At 48.0% G+C, this 20,113-nt stretch overlaps 2 protein-coding genes across 14 annotated transcripts in view; one reads left to right on the top strand and one right to left on the bottom strand.

Moving 5' to 3' along the window:
* Positions 1-18,124, bottom strand: part of DCTN1 (dynactin subunit 1) — a 31,087-nt gene extending 12,963 nt beyond the window's left edge. For 2 of the 13 annotated variants that reach the window (XM_038561703.1, XM_038561707.1), the window contains exons 1-4: positions 5,668-5,833; positions 3,755-4,000; positions 3,410-3,488; positions 3,175-3,209 (exon numbers count right to left, since the gene is read on the bottom strand). In XM_038561703.1, coding sequence (XP_038417631.1) covers positions 3,175-3,209; positions 3,410-3,488; positions 3,755-4,000; positions 5,668-5,700 — 393 coding nt within the window. In that variant the 5' untranslated portion in view covers positions 5,701-5,833. Of the gene's footprint in view, positions 1-46; positions 92-2,449; positions 2,474-3,174; positions 3,210-3,409; positions 3,489-3,754; positions 4,001-5,667; positions 5,834-17,274; positions 17,434-17,881; positions 18,005-18,105 lie in introns of those variants that run through there. The other 11 variants (XM_038561706.1, XM_038561704.1, XM_038561705.1 and 8 more) reach the window with 11 other exon arrangements.
* WDR54 (WD repeat domain 54) overlaps positions 11,985-20,113 on the top strand; it is a 33,833-nt gene continuing 25,704 nt past the window's right edge. The window contains exon 1 of the mRNA XM_038561721.1: positions 11,985-12,225. The gene's annotated coding sequence lies outside the window, so the exon portion shown is untranslated. The remainder of the gene's footprint in view (positions 12,226-20,113) is intronic.

Below are 20,113 nucleotides of genomic sequence, written 5' to 3'. Positions count from 1 at the left end.
CATCGCCCTGGCAACCCGGCAGCAGGACCAGAGCAAGCAAGAGTACCTTTCGGGCTGTCGGTGCCTGTCTCATCATTGCAGAAAATCAAAGAAAGCCAGGAGAGGAAAGAAGGAGGGACAGAGGAGGATGGACAAACACACAGAGGATGGACAGACGAAGGGAGGGAGGGAAAGAGACCGAACAGAGGGAAAGGCGGCGGAGACAGGAGATTAGTGCATCAAATCCCAACAACGCAGCCTCAGCTTCCCGGTCGGCAGGCTTCCCGCCCGCAAATGGCTGCAGCTCAGACGCAGAAGGCCCTGCAGGTGCGCAGTGGGACAGCCAGGCTCCGGCAGGCACCGGAGAGGCGCCCGGCCCAGTTCACCAGCTAAGGCTGATGGCAGCCTCAGTGGCCGCAGCACCAGCTCCACCTGACGTCATGCACCCACCCTCCTCTGATCCTTGGGGGTGGAGCCACTGCTCCTCGGTCACCTAGCAACTGCCAGGCTCTGCTGGCTCCTCCTCCTCCACATGACTGGACAAAGTCCTACGCAGAACCCGCCCTGCTTCTTCCTCTATAGAACAGGTCTGACTCCTCCCTTCCCTTCCATCCCTTCGTCCACCATCCCCAAGGGTCTGCTCCTAGAAACTGGGCTGGGGCCACCCCAGAAATGGTACTCTCTGGGTCCAGGGCATGACTGGGCAGGGCCATGGAGCCACACTGCTCCAGCCTCTCATACATCCCCTCTGCCACAGCCCCATCAACTCCACTTGTCTCTTATATAGAGGGACAACGCCCTTACAGCTGGTCTCTATCAGGCGCACACACACACACACACACACACACACACACACACTCAGAACACACTTCCTGTGACACCATCCGCTCTGAGGGGCACACAAAGAAACCCTGGGAAACATTCAGCAGCAGCTCTAATGACAGTGTTTGGCTCCTCTCCCAAACCTCCCCTGGTTGCAGGCAGGTTAAAGCCTGTCTCTAAAGACCTTCCAGAAGAGACTGGGCACCCTGCAGGGACATCTGGGTTCTCTTCTGCCCGGCCCCCGTCAAAGTTCCTTCTTTTTTGTTGTTCTGGTTTTAGCTCCCTGTTCCCCCACAGGGTGAGTTCAGGGCCCTGGGCTGCTGTGAGAGAACCACTAGGAGAGGAAGACCTGGCTGGGGATTTGACTACTTGACTGGCACTTTGCACCAGGAGCAAAGGAGGCCCTGTATCCCAACCCAGGCCGCCTGGGCGGGGCTTTGCCACATCTCCCCAGGCAGTTGCCAAAACCCCAGCATTTGGACGTAACTCAGGCCCAACTCAAGGTCAGGTCAGCCTGTGGCAGGAACTCCTCCATGGAGATCAGACTGCAGGTCCATGCTCTTCTCTATTCAGGGGCCTGAGGCAAGATGGGTGCCCCAACCAGGAGACAATAATCGAGGAAAGAAACCAAGTTTCTATACCCTTGTAATGGGTTCAGCATCCCTTCAAGCATTGTTTTCCTTCTTTGATTCCCACTCCCACCCCAGCCAGGACCTCAAAGCAAGTACCAGAATGTGGTCTCTTCCATGACAAGACTCCAAAGTGAGGACCCAACAACCAGATGTTTTCCTCTGCCCACCCACTGCCCCAATCCAGTAGCTTTCCATGCAGGTCAGAAGGGCCTGAGACAACCAGCCACAAGGAAATCACAGAACCACACAGACGGCACAGTACATACAGGTCAGACACTCACATGCAGGTCAGAGATAGCTTGGGCACAGGCCCAAGGCAGGGGCTGGTGTGAGGAAGTGGTCATGGCAGTGACTTAAGAGTTTAAGAGTCTGGGGGTGGCACAGTTGAGCCCCACTCCATGATGGCTGATGGAAGGCTGCAAAGGGTGGGAGGTGGGCCTCGAGCACAACACCAGAGGCAGGAAGAGGCAGGTGGAAAGACTGATGGAGCAGAGTGAGAGTGGGTATCCATGGCAGCGCCCGCCCAGAGTCAGGCACACAGATTCTCAGGCTTTCCAACTCAGGACTGTTGTTCCCATGCTCCGCTCCCTGGCCTCCTGCCTCCCACCCAATCTTCTCATTTGGCATTTTCTCCACTCTCAACCTCCCAGTGTTTCCTCCCACCGCCCTCAAAACTCAGACTGAAAACTCAATATAACTCAGCAAGTGCCCAACTCCATGCTGCTGCTTTACATTTATAGTCAAGGGTTTGGAGTCTGTGACTCCGAATCCTAAGGTAGCAGGGAGGGGGACAAGGAGGTGTAGGGGTAATCTCTAATGAGTGCCACCTGAGCCTGGACACTGAGCCTGATGTCCCTGCATCCCTCAAAGGAACCCTGAAAGCCAAGGCCACCATTTCCTCTGGCCATCCCAGCCCCAAGGTCACACAAACATGCATGCAGCAGCCCAAGGACATGCAGGACAGCTGGGGAGGGGCTCATAGCCCTCACCCACCCAGGCACAAATAGTAAACACACCACCTTCTTAGGCTTCAGTCCCCGCTGCATGAGGAGTAGGAAAGGGCAGAGTTAGAGAACAGACACCACAGTGTGTTAGCTGGCCAGACATCCTGAGTGGAGGTGTTAAGACCAACCCAGGCACACACAGGTAAAGAGGTGAGTCAGGTCACTGCCAACTCCTGGGTAAGTGAGACGAAGGGTCCCTCAAGGACCAGCTTCCAGGATGTCCCCACCCTGGCCCAGAGAAGCTGGCAAATCTGAATCCACACCTCCCTCATCCTGCGCACAGCAATAGAGATTTAGACAGGCCCTCTGCATACAGCCTAAAACAGGCCACAGCAGGCCTGGCTCCTTACCATTCATTTGTGAACAAGAGAGCTCCTTCTTCTTCTAGCTCTCACCTTACCCCTACCCTCTGACCTTTTAGGTCCCGGTACCCTTGGGTACCAAAAGGTAGGAAGTTAGCAACAATACTACTAGGATCAGACCTGTCTTTCCTATCACCCCTAGCATCAGCCCAATTTGACCCTAAACTTCTAGGTCCTAACAGTTCTTCCTGCTACTGCCTTTACCCCTAAAGCAGCAACTCATACCCAGGAAGCTTCCTTCTCAGGGAGGCTGGAGACTGGAAGGCTAACTCCATTTACTCACCTACTATTTCCACCTACCTAGCACTGATCTCCCTCTTTTTTCTCCTTCCCCTTTCTCTCTCTTACTCCCCACTCCCACCCCCAACCACTCACCAGTTTGCTGGTCTTTGCAGTTGAGTCCGTTCCCTCTGCAGAAAGCAAGCAGAAACAAGGAGTGTGTTTGTATAGAGGGGTGGGGGCAAAGGCCACGATGGTGGGGTAGAAGAGATGTGACAAGGGAATATGGCAGTGATGGAAAAATCTCAAGAACCACTGTGGCCCTGTATTCTGGGGAGAAGTCCTAGGGACTCCTGGATATGGGAAGGCAACTTAACTGGGTGGCTGTTACCTCTTTTAAGGACCTTTGAGGCAGAAGAATCGGGTGTCTCTGGGGAAGTAGTATCTGCTCCATCTTCAAATACCTGGATCTGAGGCCAAAGAACAGACTCAGTATAGCCAGATCAAGGATGGCTATAACATGGGCTTCTCCCCATGCCCCAAGCAAGCCTGGTGTACAGGGCAGCTTCCATAAGGATGATCTCCAATCTTTCCTCCCCCCAGCCCCCGCCCCCGGTATCTCCCACTCTCTCAACCAGAGACGTATACTCATGCCCAAAAAAGGGAGCCCCACAAAAAAGCTGCACAAGCAACAGAGCATGTGTACATGCACACACTCAGAGCAGTGTGTGTGTACCTGGGATTGGCGCACAAAGATGCCATGCCCTTCATCACAAGTGAAGTACTTCCTGCCTTGGACAGTTCCATCATTCTTGCCCTTTGCTTCATCCAGGATCACACCGACCCATTTGCCAGTGGCAAAGAGTGTGGCTCCAACATAGGCCACAGTGCCTCGGTGGCCTTTTCCAATCACCTCCACACGGGAGCCCACTCGCAAAGGCCGAGCGCTCGTCTCTGAGCTCATTCTGCTGCCACTGGGTGTCTGAAAGAAAGACACGTGCAAACATACGCAGTTAAAGGCCTCAGGTCAAGGGTGTCATCCTCACGCACCAAAGGCCCCAGCCAGCATCCTGGACTGAAAAAGGATAAGAAGTCACTTCCCTGAACCCCTTTTTCAGGGTAAAGTGGACCCCCAAATTCCCTTTTGAAAAATACCAGTGATATGTTCTAAGACTTTTCTGAACTCCTCTGGAATCTGCTAGAATTTTTTAAGAGTTTATATTTAAATTTTATAATAAATCAGAATTCAATGATAGACCTGTGAATGTCACCACATGGCTTCTTCCTCTGGAGCACTGCTCCTAAGGAGGGGAATGAAGCTCAAGGGAATAACTCAATTGAGACTAGGATCTTCAAAACCCAGTGCCTTGACTCAGGTGCCTAAGCTGAGAAGATAGGTGATTCATGGGTGACCCCATAGAATCTTATTCCACTCCCCACTGCTGTCTTCCCTGTGGTCAAATAGCTCTCTTAGGCTTCTCCCTTTCAAAGGCACACAATGGTGTCTCCTTCCAGACCTGACTGCCCCTACCTCATCCACACACCCACCATGACATTCTTAGATGCCTCTCTGCAGCCGGTTCAACCATATAATTCCCTTCTTCCTGGCCTGAGCCCTGTCCTATCAACTCTACCCCAAGCTCTGGAGATCCTTCCCCCACACTGTATTGCTATAAAAAGAAAAACAAAGGCCAGGTAAATCAGGTACCTCAGACCTGACCTGCACTATCCCCTAAACTCTGCCCAGTGGTCCAAATGGATGGCTTATCACCCCATGGATGGACAAGGCAAAGGAATAGACTAAACATTGTCCTTCAGAACTTCTCAGTTTCTGACACACCCGTGATGACAGGACACAACATGAAATTAGGTTTCCAAAGAGGGCCATGGTTTAGAAGAAAATCACACCTAAGCCATTTTTAGCGATAGCAGCAACATGAACCAAGGGATTTGCAGCAAACAGATGAATGAGGCATAAGAAAGTGACTTCCTGGTTTGAAAGATTCCACAGGGCTCCCTCTGATGCTCCCACTTGGCTTCAGAAATGAGCCCTGCCAGCCTGTCACTCCCAGAATCCTTTCCCCAAAGAGCTCATCTAGGAAGATAAAGATATAGCTCCCAGGGGCTCCAGGACCCCAAATTGTACCTGGACAGCAGGGTTGCTCTCATGGGTCTGATGATAAAAAGAACTGACAGTGATACCAGGGCTAGCCTCAAACTCAAGTGATTCCCTCAACCTCCCAACCCTAAGAAGCCTCTCTGAACCAGGTGGACACAATAGTGGGTACAGATTCGATCTCAACCACGAGAGAGAAAGCAAGTAACAAACAACAAAGCAGCTCTAAAGAAAGGCGTCACTGTAAGGCCATTCCAACCCACTAACCCCATTGAGAGTCCCCAGCATAGTCCAATCCCCTCAGGATCCTCTAGCCAGAGGTCCAATCAGAGTCAAAGGTCAGGCCTTCCCAGTCCCTACTGAGGGCCCAACTCTAGGAGGGAAAGCCTGTCCAGCCTAACACCATTACTCCCTGCTGCAAGTGGCCCCAGCCTAGCTCCAGCCTGTCTCCCCAGCCCCCACAGCAGTGTCCACAAGCACCCAGGCCTTCTCCAGCAGCCCTCCCAGGGCCATCCCAGATAAGGACCACTTACCCGGCTGTACATATGCCTCTTGCTCTGGGCCATGTTGCTCACCCGGCCTCTACCCCCTCCCCCAGCGGCAAAGACAGAGAGAAAAGGCAGAAACCTAGGCAGGAGGGTCAGGGCTCCAGGCCCTCATGGGCAGACACAGAAGCCGTCAGGCGCGGCCCTCCCCAGTCCATGGACCTCACTCGGTGGCCTACCGGGGTAGGGATGGGGGCAGAGATGGGGGCTGAGGAGCAAGTCCTCTCTGCTGCCCGATGATTCCTGAACCCAGAGACACCGAATCCTGCTTGCCAGCTGATGAGTCTCACTCTGCGCTAGTGCTGCTCTAGACTTGTCAGGAACCGTGTTAGCCTCTGGGTCCTAGTGCCCCCCTGCTTCACCTGGGCCAGACAAGCAAGGCAGGGGGGTACTCAGGGGCTCAGCCTATAGCACAGACCCTCAGCAGTCACCTCTAGAGTAAACTGTTACTACTGAGGGCTGGGAGCACAGCCCTGACTGATCCTCCTAGTCTGTACCCCTCAGCATCACTGCTGCTTCCCCTAACATTTCCCCCAGACAATGTGCCTCAGCAGGACCACAAGCATCAAGTGACACTTCAAAAAGATCAGTTACCTATCAGCCTCCAAGCAGCCAAAATAAGGGTCTCTTACTCCCCCTTTCTGGGGCTCTTCTTTCTCCCTCATCTTCCTAAACACTAGACTCAGGGCCCAAACCCATATAATTAGAGTCTGGATTTCAATTTCACACTGGGCCAGAGCAGCCAAGCCCTACCCACCATACAGCAAAGCAAGGGCAGGAATGGAAGTAACTTCATAGAGCAAAACAAGTCAAGTACCTCCCTTCCCCCCCACACTGGCAAAGGTTGCCAGATGCTTCCTTTCTCCCTTCTGGTTGTTAAAAGAGCCAGGCTCAAACCCCAAGGCTATCAGGTTCAACTGGATGACCAAGAGCAGGGAGGTCCAAAGGCCCCATATAGTACAAGGCCCAGTCCACCTCAACCACCTGCCCCTTACACTATGCTTCCTAGACATCTCCTCCACAGAAAAAAAAAACAAAAAAACAAACAAAAAAAAACCAAGATGGTTTATTTTCTGTATTTCACCAAATTTCTTTAACCACATATTAATTTTATAATTAAAAATACTTAAGGGACTGGGCAGCCCAGGTAGCTCAGCAGTTTAGCGCCGCCTTCAGCCCAGGGCCTGATCCTGGAGACCCCCCCGATTGAGTCCCACATTGGGCTCCCTGCATGGAGCCTGCTTCTCCCTCTGCCTGTGCCTCTGCCTCTCTCTCTCTCTCTCTCTCTCTCTCTCATGAATAAATAAAATCTTTAAAAAAAAGATTAAAAAAAATACTTAAGGGACACCTAGGTGGCTCAGCGGTTGGGTGTCTGCCTTTGGCCCAGGGAGTGATCCTGGAGACCCAAGAACGAGTCCCACATCGGGCTCCCTGCATGGAGCCTATTCTCCCTCTGCCTGTGTCTCTGCCCCTCTCTCTGTGTCTCTCATGAATAAGTAAATAAAATCTAAAAATAAATAAATAAGATTAAACATTCTAGTGAGTGGTCTCCAGAGGGCTATGTCATGATGCCACAGCATTCATTTACCAGTTTAACAGGGGCTAGGAGCCAACACACCAGGCACCCTGGCCCTAAGTACTCCACAAAGTTGGCCTGGGGTCTGACCCATATAGCTCTACTAGGTGCAGTGTGGATTTGGGAATACCAGTCTTATCTGCACTGGACTTATCGGCCAAACAAAATCTTCCTCCATTCTACCCTTCTAAGGCAGACCAGATAGCTCAACAGTACAATGATGGCCAACAGCCAGATAAATGGCCCCAAAACATCTCTCCACATCTTCAATCCTGGCCAGATCCCCTAGGGAACCATTTATCTGGTCCCCTGTGAGAATCTCCATGTCTACCCCCTCCCTTCCCTTTTCACATTTACCCAGGTAGGCAGGGCCATGCAGCTCCTTGCAGCCTGGACTCCGCATGTTCAAAGCACTTTACAGTCTACAGAGCACCTTGAAAAACATAATTTTATAGTACCATGGTTAAGCGTGCCGTTTCTAGACTCAGGCTATGTTCAATTCCTGACTTCACCACCTGGGAACTACGTAAACTTGGTCCAGTTACTTAACATCTCTGTGCTTCAATTTCCTTATCTGTCATTTGGGAACAAAGAACAGAGAGGTGTTGTAAGGATTAGCCAAGATAATTCATGTAAAACATTTAAGACATTGCCTGGTATTTAGTAAGTACTCAACAAAAGTCAGCTAATAACAATGCTGTTACCCTCATATTTGGATATCAAAGTAACCTCACAGACAGTCAGCTCAGGGACAGTGCTGACAAGGAAACTGAGGCTTAGAGAACTGAGTAACTTCCCTAAAGTTACACAGAAGGTGAGAAGTGGAGCCAAAACTGGAACCAAAGCCTGGCCAGAAACTCTCTGCACTTTCCACTAGTCTCACTGTTGACCACACATATCTCTAGGCTTCTTCCCAAGCTGTGCTCCTCCTCTAGACCACACTGTCTTCAGGGATTCAGGAGTATTCATATCTAAGAACCACTTCACAACTCCCCAGTCATACAGTTTTATATATTCACCTAAATTCTTGGAGGCTGTTCTCCTATAAAATGGGACTACCATCTGCTATCCCTCCATTAATGTTACTAGGCTAGAATAAGATAAAGCATATAAAAGTGCTTTGCAAAAAAATACAGAAGCTATAGAAGTGCAAAAAATTAGTTGACATGATTAAGAGATGACATATGTCTAAAAATAAAATATCTAAACAACAAGTGTTATAAGGAACTACAGAGGGGCACCTAGGTAGCTCAGTGGTTGAGCATCTGCTTTGGCTCAGGGTGTGATCCCAGGGTCCAGGTATCCAGTCCCAAATCAGGCTCCTCACAAGGAGCCTGCTTCTCCCTCTGTCTCCCTATGTCTCTGCCACCATGTCTCTCATGAATAAATAATCTTTAAAAAGGGGGGGGGGAGGGACTACAAAAAAAGGTGAACTAAAAAGAAAAGGGGTTAAGGAGCACCTGGGTGGCTCAGTTAAGTGTCTGCCTTCAGCTCTGGTCATAGTCCCAGGAGCCGGGCTTCCTGCTCAGTGGGAGCCTGCTTCTCCCTCTCTCTCCCTCTGCCATTCCCCATGCTGTTCTCTCTCTCTCTCTGTGTCAAATAAATAAATAAAATCTTTTAAAGGGAGGGTTTTACAAAAATAAAAAATAAATAAAAAGAAAAGAGATACCTGACTATGCCTTGAATTATGGGCTGTTTCTTTGGATATGCGGAAAGGCCTACAGTGTTAAGTTGTGAACACACTATGAGTAGAGACAGAATAATTTTGCATGATTAGAGAATATTAAAGATGACTTATTTAGCTGAAGTAAGGAATTCTAGGTGAGTTCTTCTATTAAACTTTATAAGCTTTTTAAAGCATAGCCCATAACTTTTCCTCTTTGTGATCCCATCACCCCTAGCTCACGGAGTGAAATATTTATTGAGTAAATAAGCACATCAATATTGAGATGTACTGGAAAATAAGTATGGATAGTCAGGGAATTTAACATTCAGTTAGAGAGAGATAAGTCCATCTACATAACCTAGTAACAACAAGGGTGTCTCCTCCTAAGCAGAAGACTGGTAGAACAAAAACCATCTTAGAAGGAGCAAACTGATGGCAGAGCAGATTAGAGTGGAGGCAGGAGTAACTTAGTAAAGACAGGAAAACAGCAAGGAGGCTGCTGCATAAAGATCAAGGGGTGAGGAGGATCTGAACCAGGGAAGGAAGCAGGAAAGGACAGGAACTAATTCAGAGAATGTGTACAAGAATGCCCTGACAAGGCCATAGAACAGAGCACACATGGGGAAAGAGGGAGAGGGTCTGCATCGGCTCCAGAGACGGACCTGGATACAGCTTTGGTTCTCCTATTTCCTCACCTGTATGACTCTGCTCAAGGTACTTAACTTTCTGAGTCCAGCTACCTCATCTGAAAAAAATGGGGAGATAATACCTACCTCACAAGGATTTTGTGAGGATTAAATTAAGATTGAAGAAAGCATTTAACACAGTGCCCGGCACCGAAGATATGCTCAACAAAATGTAGAAATCATCTTTGTCATCATTGAGAAGATACACCAATGATGACTGACACACAGTAGGAACTTAGATGTTGCACAAATAAATGGATGGGTGAATGAATGCATGAATAAATGAATGAACTCAGGAGCTTTCAAGCATGAGTAATGGAAGAATGATGACTGAAAACATTAAGAGAATTGGGAGGAAATGGGAAGGCAAACTGAACATGTTAGGAGAAAACAAGTCTTGTTCTTAGGGACTTCTCTGGAGCAAATTTAACTGTGTACACTAACACATATATTTCACTCTCTCCTTCCAAAATGGACCCATGATGCAGCCAAAACAGATTATATTATCTCTATCCTACAGATGATGGAGCGGAGTCTCAGAAGTTAAATGACTCTCCTGAGTCTCATGGTCAGAAGACAGCAGGAGGGGACATTTGATTAGCTGTGCAGACAGGCGATCCTTCCACAGCACCACTGGGCCCCATCCCATGTGACACAGGACAATTCTGAGTTACACATTCCCTCAGCCAGAAATAAGATAGATATGCCCTGGATTTCAAATCCATTTTTCTCCCCAATGGTATTAAATACTGTTGAAATATCTAAGAAAATGGGAAGAGAGGAGGGAAAAATATCAAATCTCTGTCTGATAAATAGGTAACCAATGGCCTTGGAGATTATTTCAGAAAATGACAGGAAAGTATGTAGATTGTTAAGAATTAAGAAGGAACAAGTACCTTTCATGAAGATGGCCCAGAAGTTGAAGGAAGCCCCTGCCCCTCCCAAAGCCGAAGCCAAAGCAGAGGCTTTGAAAGCTAAGAACGCGCGGTGCTGAAAGGCGTGCACAGCCACACAAAAAAAGAAGATCCGTACGTCACCTACATGTCACCTACATTCCAACGACCCAAGACCCTGCGTCTTCGAAGGCAGCCCAAATATTATTGAAAGAGCACCCCCAGGAGAAACAAGCTTGATCACTATGCCATCATCAAGTTCCCCCTGACTACTGAGTCAGCCATGAAGAAAACAGAAGACAACAACACACTTGTGTGTTCATTGTGGATGTCAAGACCAATAAAGCACCAGATCAAACAGGCTGTGAAGAAGCTCTATGACATTGATGTGGCCAAGGTCAACACCTTGATCAGACTGGGATCATCTAAACTGAGTCCAGCTGGCTATAAATCTAAATTTTTTCACCATAAAAAAAAAAAAAAAAAGAAGGGACAAGAACAAGTAAGAAGCAAAAGTCTCCTTGGCGCCCAGCCTACACCATTGCTTTTACTAGCACCCTAGCATCCTTTGAGCCCTTGACCTCCTCTTGCATCATCTCACCTAACCTTGATCCTGGGCTTACAGCTATCTGATTTCCTTCATCTCTCTCATAGAGGAACTAGTTTAAATCCCAGGCAGTCTGAGAGCAGGATCCACACACTTCAACTAAATTGTATCAGGTACTAGGTATAGAGAAGTTTGGTTACAAACATAAGAGAAACACACAGTAATTAGCAAGACTCAGATTTTCTTCAGACTATGACAGAATTGTACATCTCTGAAAGCACTAGCAAGGAAGGGATAGGTGAGGATGTAAGTCCCTCAGGAATCAGGAAAAAAGAGCTGTCTACTCATGGAGTGGGGAACAGAGGCTGTGGAACTAGAAGTGTGGAAGGTTAGATTTCAGATATACATAGGAACTCAGAAAGAAGACACGTACACAGCCCACTGCTCCAAAGTCCTACGCTGGTATCTGCCTTCTAGATCTCACACAGATAGGACCTAAATCCTAAATGGACTTTCTTTACCTTTCCAGCTCCTTATTATCCCCAGATAATATCCTGCAGCCCACTCTCAATCTGAATGCAACTCGACCTCCTCTCAAGCAACCCCTTCCCCCCAAGAATCCACTGATGGCCCAGCCCACCTCCAAAGGCTCAGATCTTGGAGAGCCAGGAAGGAAATCTATACAATACGTCTCACTTTATCCTCAATAAAGGAACTTCTGCAGGAAGGCAACAGGCATGTGAGTGCAGCCCCCAGCCCCATACTCAAGAACTGCAACCTTCCCAGTGCTAGCAGGAGTCCCCTACTTGATAGCCTGTTTGAAGTTCCTGCTGGTTCCCCATGAATCAACCAGCAATTCTCTGGCACTAGGACCCTGCAGACAGGAAACCCCGAGCCTGCGCTCTAAAGAAAGAGATGCACCATTTCACAACTTCAGCAAAAGCCAAGGCAGCCAACAAAGCCACAGCCACCTTGGCTGTGCTTGGACTCTGCCTTTTGGGCAGCTCACCGGCCACTCCCCAGAAGCAGAGCATTCTGTCCTTTCTCTTTTTAAATCCACGTCATCGTTTGATCATAATGGAAATCAATTTCCTCAAGTCACCACGCAAAGGCGTATCCATAGCAACCACAAGAAGAAGGACACAGAAATGATGCTCAAGTAGCTGCAGCAGCAAAAGGTAAGCCTGCTTCTCTTCCATCCATGCTATCTCACCATTCTCCCCCTTCACTCAAGTGCACCTTACCTGCAAATTCCATCACACTAAAGGAGAAAACACAAAAGGTGAGTGTTGATAATCTATTCTATTATGTAAAGTTACAAATCTGCCTACTTCCATATTTGGCAGAAAAAATTCTCTTTTTCTGGTTCAATGGGGATAATTCTCTTTCTGTCTCAGGCGACACAGTCTCAGCCTGCAATATCTGACAGAGCACTATCAGTCACTTGCCTTTCTTGCCAGGATGCTAGTCTCATTCAAGGATTTCAGAGTTCCCTAAGTAGTTATAAAAGGCCAGCAGCCATAATGAGCCCACTGCCCTGCCCACCCATGCCATGAGCATGCCCACACACTGGCTGGGTAAGACCTGCGTCTTAGCAGCCCTGGACTCCAGCCTCTCAGGGTCCAGAAACTGGGAGCTGAGATTCAATCTCTGCCTCCTCTGACGCCTCAGAGGAAGGAATGCCATTTATGCAGAGGTAAGAGACTCATCAAACACAAACACTACTAAGTCATCCTCCACGCTTCCATTACCTCTTGTGTAAAAGAGACAGTAACAATAACTTTCTAACAGAGTTGTGAAAATGCCTGAAAAGCACTCAGAAGAGTGCCTGGTATGAAGGACTCAATAAACATCAGCCATTATTATCAAGAGAAAGAGGAAGGAGGGGTCTATGGTGTGAGGTTTAAGTTCTGAGGGTACTCAACACTCTTGGAGAGAATCTCAGGTCTGATCTCTGTCCCTTTCTTTACTACTTTAAGTCCCTATTCCCATCTGCACACATACCAGCACCACCTCCCCTCAGCAGATAAGGTCACAGAGAAAGAAAACTGAACCTAATAAGAATGCCTTTGCAAATTTAGATATATCTGCAATGCCTCTTTCTTCCTACATTCTTTCTTTCTTCCGTCATTCCTCTTTCAAAGAAAATAATTAAGGAGAGTCCCTTTCTTTTCAGGGCCAACCCCTCCACCCTCCGAGGACCTGATTAAACAATAATCTTTGTCTCTTGTGACTTCAACTGCACCCTCTCTACTAGCACTTACACATTATCAGGTAACCCATGCTCGAGACTTCTGTTCTAGGAAAAACTGTCTCTGGTCTCTGCTACTTCCTCCACAAGATGCTACCATTTTTCGTCCTTCCTTCCCTATCAGACTACCCAAAGTGAGTACACCTGCTCTATCATCCTTTCCCATCTACTCCTCAATCTGGCTTAACCTCGCTTCTGTCTCTACCACTCCTTAGAAGGTGCTCACACTGGGGCACCTGGGTGGCTCAATCAGGTCATGATCCCAGAGTCCTGGGATCAAGCCCCTGCATAGAGCTCCTCTCTCAGCAAGGAGTCTGCCTTTCCCTCTCCCTCTGTCACTCTCCCTGCTTGTGCATTCCTTGGGCTCTCTCTCTCAAATTTTTTTTAATCTTAAAAAAACAAAAAAGCAGCAGCTGCTGCTCACACTAAAAAAGTAAAAGAGCACTGGTGACCACAATCTCCTAACTGTCCAGTCTCAAGGTGCATTTTCCAAGCTCATCCTACTTGACTTCCCTGTAGCAGCAACTAAACCTACTAATCCTCTTCCTGGAGCTTTTTCCCTCTAGTTCCGGGCAACATTCTCTCTTGCCTTGCACACTAATCTTCTTGACCCAACATTGTCTCATGTCTTGCACACCAATCCTTCTTGACTCATCTATCATCTTCAGCCTCCTATATAAATGGCCAGGTTCATCCATTCCCACAGCACCAGCCCCCAGGTACACCTACTGCCCAGGCACAGACTCTCTTCAGGACCTCAAACCCACACTTCTACCTGTCTGCTAAGTGCCATAGACCCTTGGCGAAGTTCAATATAACTCAAAACACACTTGGTTCTTCCCCCTCAAAAAATATGCCTTTTCTATATTCCCTCTCTACTACTGGCACCATCACCAACCCAAAACAGAAGATGAAATCATCCTTAACAACTCCCTTGCTTGTTCTCAACAACCAGTTAATCATTACATCAGGTTGACTGTCTCTACGGTCTCACTGGGCTTCGTCTCCTTTCTATCCCCACTGACCTAATCCTTATGCCTATGTTATTACATGATAATACTTCCTGATCTAAATTCTCCCCTTTCAGTCTACTTCCACAGTTAGCGCCCCAAAATAAAATCACATCACCTCTCTGCCCCCAAAATGGAATCTTCTTAGCACAGCACTACGGGTCATTAAAAACCTGGCCTCATTATGATTATCTAGTCTCATCAATCACCTCTCCTTTGATTCCAAAATTCTTATATTCCAGCTACATGGATCTACTTACAGTCCCCCTTATGCCTCTATAATGTCGCAAAAATCACCAAAGCCATTCTTTTTTCTCTTCATCAAGAATCAGCTCAACTAACCTCTTTCCTGAAGATTCCCAATGTCCCCATGTGGAGCTAGTCATTCCCTCCTGTGCCTTCACACAGCACTTTGGACATATCTCTATTATAACACCACATTTTTATTAAAATAGTCTCCCTTATTCCATCATGAACTCCTTCAGGAAAGAGAATTTTTATTCATTTCAGTATCCTAACCACCGAACACAGAAAACATTCAATGTTAAATACAAACCTGCACCAACACCAGGCTCTAGAGATATAAAGCTGGCTCTGACAACTTTCTGAGGGCAGCTCCACCCTTAAAGGTCCCCACTATGAGGAAATTAGCAGTCACGCACACATGAATCCCAGGAGATGTAGCTCTTTCCTCTCCCAATAGGAGCCTAAGAAACTAAAAATGTATAGGCAGCCCCACGTCCTGCAGAATTCAGTAATGACACTAATTCTCAATCTCATATGCTTCTATGGTAAAAGGACCATAGAGAGACCTCTAGGGCAAGTGCAGATCTGGGAAAATGGCTTGAGTGGGGTTTAGGAGGTGACAAAGGCCTAGTCTTTGCTTAAGTGAAGCCCTCAGAGAATATGTGGGAGCTTGGGGACACTCAATTTGTCCATCAGCCAAATGCTACTGGTACTAGCCTGAACTTCAAAAGAAAAAATGTACTAATCCAGAGTCTCCAGAATGGCAGGGACCCTAAGACAGATTTGAATCAGTCAACTGCTTAGCACTTACCTCCTCAAGGGGACACTAAGGATTTAGTTCTCATTTCCCTTGGTTTGAGGCAGACAACCCAAGTCTCCACAGTACCACCAGTAGCTACAGACAGGCCAGGCAACCTGGGAATCCTCTACGACAATCCCCCCCAACCCAGAACTCCAGGCAGCCACCAGCAATAACAGAGATGGTAGAGTAAAACCTACAGTGGCAGTTGTCAACAGTATTATGATTCTCCCAAGTCTTCTGAATCCTCCCTAATGAGTTCTTCTCCTCTGTATCCTCATGTCAGTCAGGGCCCGACTTACCAATTCTTAGTATTGCCTCCCGCATCCTTCTTGTCTCAATTACCACTGTCATCTCTTTAGTTGACCCTGTAATAGCTTTGAGACGTGAGGCAACCTATTTTCCCTCTTTGGCGCCTCATCTATAAAACAGGGTAACAGGTGCTCTGCCTACTTCACAGGATTATTAGATGAGATCACGCCTTCTGCAATTTGTAAAATTTTATACATATATAAAAGTCATTCTTATTATCATTGACCTAAGTTCTCTATTCCTGATATGTGGGGCATATCTGGCTCTCTTCCTCTCTCTCCATTTCCAACCACATTATATACCACAGTAGGACAATGACACACTCTAAAAATTGTTTCTCCCATACACTCACCTGCCCCAAATCTTTCGCTGACATACCATTTCTTACTTTAATCAAACAGTCTTGGCTCTGACATATGCAGTGTCATCTCTGCACCACTGTCAGCTGGTTAGGATGCTTTCCCTAGTTTTGCAAGCCCCACCCATCCTTCAAAGGCCAGCCAAAGCCCCACTACGCTCCATGCAGAAAGACTAAACTTGAGAGGGATTTGAAACGTCATGGAAGAATTAAGGATAATTCAGCAGAGAACACTTAGTGGGAGCAGCTATCGTCTAATACTTTAAGAGTCACCTTTTGAAGGGGGACTATACTGTTCGATTGTAAAAGAGAACCCAGGACCAACAGGATGGGATGGAAGCTGCAGAGACGTAGTTCAGCAAACTGAAAAACTTCTTTATTAAGCTGTCTCAAGATGAAATGTTGTAAATTCCCCATTATTAGAAATGTTCCAGCCCAAAGTGGCTATTCAGAAAGGACATTTTAGTTGGACTTCAACTACCACAAAGGTAACTGAACTTGAATCGCAGCATTTTAGATCTAAGGGGAATCTTAGGGCTCTTCTAGTCCAGACTCCTATTTTACAGGCCTGGACAGGGGAAGTGGCTCAGTCAAGGCAGCAAAGTTTGTATTAGAGCGCAGGAAGAAGACCATGGTCTCCGAATCTCAATCCAGTGATCTACCCCCTTGCTGTTCAAAGTGTGGTCTGAGGAGTAGCTTGTTAGAAATGCAGAACCAATTGGAATCTGCCTGTTTGTTTTTTACACAAAAAGCAGCAAGTGTATGCGCCATTAAAATCCGAAAAACGCGGACCTACACTGTCCCTTCCCAACCTTGGTTTTCTAATTCTGAAATTGCATTTCCCAAGCTATTTCAAATGTTAAAAGAGTCAGCACCCCCCTCCCCCCACCAAAAAAAAAAAAAAAAAAAAAAAACAGCATTTCCCATCCAAATCTGGGAAACTCTGCACACCATCCTTTCAGTGTGAGATTCATGGTAAATATCTTTGGCATAATGAAGGCTCTGAAACATTCTGCAGAAGAGAAAACCATGAAGTCTCTAAACATATTGGAGCACGAAATGCCTTAAAGGGGAAAAAAAAAAAAGTTATGGCAATCAATGTCCTTTAACATCCCCGCAGCTCAGGCTTTGGCAGCACACCAAGCAAAGGACGTGAGGCTCCATCTCACAGCTGTTTGCCCCTCAGGACCTTAAGCGCACTGGACTAGGAAGGGGTCAGGAAGGGCTTTGCCGTTTTCATCGCCGCAATACCTGAGGGGAAGCTTCTACATCGCGGCCTCTTTAGAAACAGCGGAGTTCTCATCCGTGTGATTCACCTGCGGCCCTGCCCAAGGCTCGGAAGAACGTGTCAGAAGCCTTCTCAAGGGTCACTCGGCCAGTTAAGGCTGCCCCCGGCAGTGGGAGTCACAGACGCACCAAACCTACATCCAGGCCGCCACGCTTGAATCCTCTAGATTTGGGGGTGGGCGTGGGGTGGGGGAGGGGGTCTTGTCTGTTTTTCTTGTGACACAAACTTCTCAGCCACGTGCCCACAGGAAACCTGTGGCTCGGAGCGGGTCCAGGGGTGCCTCCGACGCTCCCGGGAGGAGGCAGCGCCTCGCCGCTGCGGAGGAATCCGGGGCGCGACCACTCGGCCCCCGGAGCACAGGGCCGGGCTGAGGCGCGCCGGGCTGAGGAGCGCAGGTGGGCGGGACAGGCCCAGACTCCGGCGGTCGCCCCCCGCCGCGGCCCCCCGCCCCGCCCCGCCCCGCCCCGCACACCCGGCTCCACGCCGCGCCGCAGCCCGGCACCGCCGGGAACCTGGCGAACACGCGGGCGGCGGCGGAGGACACGGTGGGCCGGGCGGCCGCCTCCGTACCTGTCCTGTCAGGGGCTCCGCGCCCGGCTCCGGCCCCACCGCCAGCGACCGACGCCCAAGCTCCTGCCGGCTGCGCCCCGCCCGCGGGGGCTGCCCGACGCGCCGCCCGACCCCTTGAGGCCCGCCCCGCGCCCTCTCGCCCCAGAGGCCCAGTGGCGCTCGGGCTCCAGGGAACACGCTACTCCCCGCCGAAGACCAGCCCGGGTTAGAAACCGCGCTCCGACCTCAGCCGAGGAGACCTCGGTCAGGCACAGAGCTGGACACCTGGAGCGAAGTCCGCGCGTGCGCACTGTGCCTGAGAGGCCAATCAGGACCACGGGAGAGGGGCGCCTCCAGGCCTGCGCCCCCTGCCGGCCGAGGGAGGCAGCGCTCCGCGACTGGGGACTGCTCTGGGCAAACGGGTGTCGGGGTCACCCATTTAGCCTTTGAACGCTAAACTGCGAATTACATTAGTGATAACCCATATCTCGTTATGTTAGCTTGAGGAAAAACTTAGATTTTGCTGCTACTCGGTGCTATGCATAGGGGGACACAAGCATTCTCATGCCCTTACGATGGGAGTGTAAATTAACACAAACGTACGTAATGGCATTTTGGCTTTTTTAATTGAAAAAGAAAACATGAAAAAGACAAAAGGTACTCCACTTGGAAGAATGTACCCACTTCTAACAGAAACGAAATAATAAAAAAGAAAAGAAAAGAAACGAAATAATAGGGCAAGCGTTCAAAGGTACTTGCACAAGGTTGTTGGGAGAGCCAGGATTTGACAGATGAGGGGTTTGAATTCTAACCTGAGACTTCCAGGCTGTGTCGGATCTCCGGTGGGTTACTTAACCCTTCCACGGCCCTGTTTCCTCATTTGTAAAATGGGAATGTTAATGATACCTATATTACTGGGTTATTAGGAAAATTAAATGAATCCATATAAAGAGCCTGAATAATAACCATTGTAATGTTTATTTCAGTTAATCTAAGATTGAAAACAACCTGAAAAGTCCATAAAATTGATGGTGAGGTAAAGGTGGGGGTGGAGGTGTAAATGGCCCCCGTCCCCCCCATTCCATCTTAGAAATATTTCTAATATATTGAACGGATAATGCATTTGCATAATTCAAAAACCAAACAATATAAAAAGTATACATCGAAAAACGTTCTTTCAAACTTTGAAAAGTTTGAAATAATCTGCATGTCAAAGTGGCACATTTTGGGGCAGACTGACCTTGTCTTGTCCCTACAGTTGCAGAATAATGTAAGTGTACTTAGTTCCACTGAACTGTATGCTTAAAGATGGTTAAAATGAGAAGTTTTTTTTTTTAAGATTTTATTTATTTATTCATGATAGACACAGAGAGACAGAGAGAGAGAGGCACAGACACAGGCACTCCTTCCCTCTGCCCACTACAACAAATCTTTATTTTTAGTTTCTTGTTTATCCTCTCAACTTTTTATGCAAATGCAAGCAAATATGAATATATAGTCTTACTCCTCTCATATCTTATGCAAAAAGAGGCATGCTATATACACTTGCATCTTAGTTTCTTCACTTAATGTATCCTCCTGGATAGCTTTCTAAATCAGTAAGTATTCCTTTTTTTTTTTTTTTCTTAGAGCGCGCACATGATGGGGGTATGGGGCAAGTGGAGGAGGCAGAGGGAGAGAGGAAATCTCAATCAGGCTCCATGCTGGGGTCAATCCCATAACCCTGAGATCATGACCTAAGCAGAAATCAGAAGTTAGATGCTTAACCAAATGACCCACCCAGGTGCCACCCCTTACTTTTTTTTCAGCTGCATATTGCCTGGATATACATAATTTATGAACCAGCCTCTTCTAGTGGGGCACTTTGTTTCCAATCTTTCGTTGCTGCAATCAAGGCTACAATGAATCATCTTGTAGGTATGACACTCCATATGTGAGCAGGTATATACGGGTAGGATACATCTAGGTCAAATAATAAATGCATCTGTAATTTTAGTAGAAATGGCCTCCATCTCCTTCAGTTGAAGAGAAGCGTCATTTAAAAATAAATCTGGTGGGACGCCTGGGTGGCTCAGTGGTTGAGCATCTGCCTTCGCCTCAGGGCGTGATCCCGGGGTTTGGGATGGAGTCCTGCCCGCATCGGGCTCCCTGCAGGGAGCCTGCTTCTCCCTCTACCTGTATCCCTGCCTCTGTGTGTGTGTGTGTGTGTGTGTGTCTCATGCATAAATAAATAAATAAATAAATAAATAAATA

The sequence above is a fragment of the Canis lupus genome, chromosome 17 (assembly GCF_011100685.1).
Source record: "Canis lupus familiaris isolate Mischka breed German Shepherd chromosome 17, alternate assembly UU_Cfam_GSD_1.0, whole genome shotgun sequence".
In the NCBI taxonomy this organism is placed as follows: Eukaryota; Metazoa; Chordata; class Mammalia; order Carnivora; family Canidae; genus Canis; species Canis lupus.
Note: the sequence above shows the minus strand (reverse complement) of the source record. Positions and strands in the feature narration are given on the sequence as shown.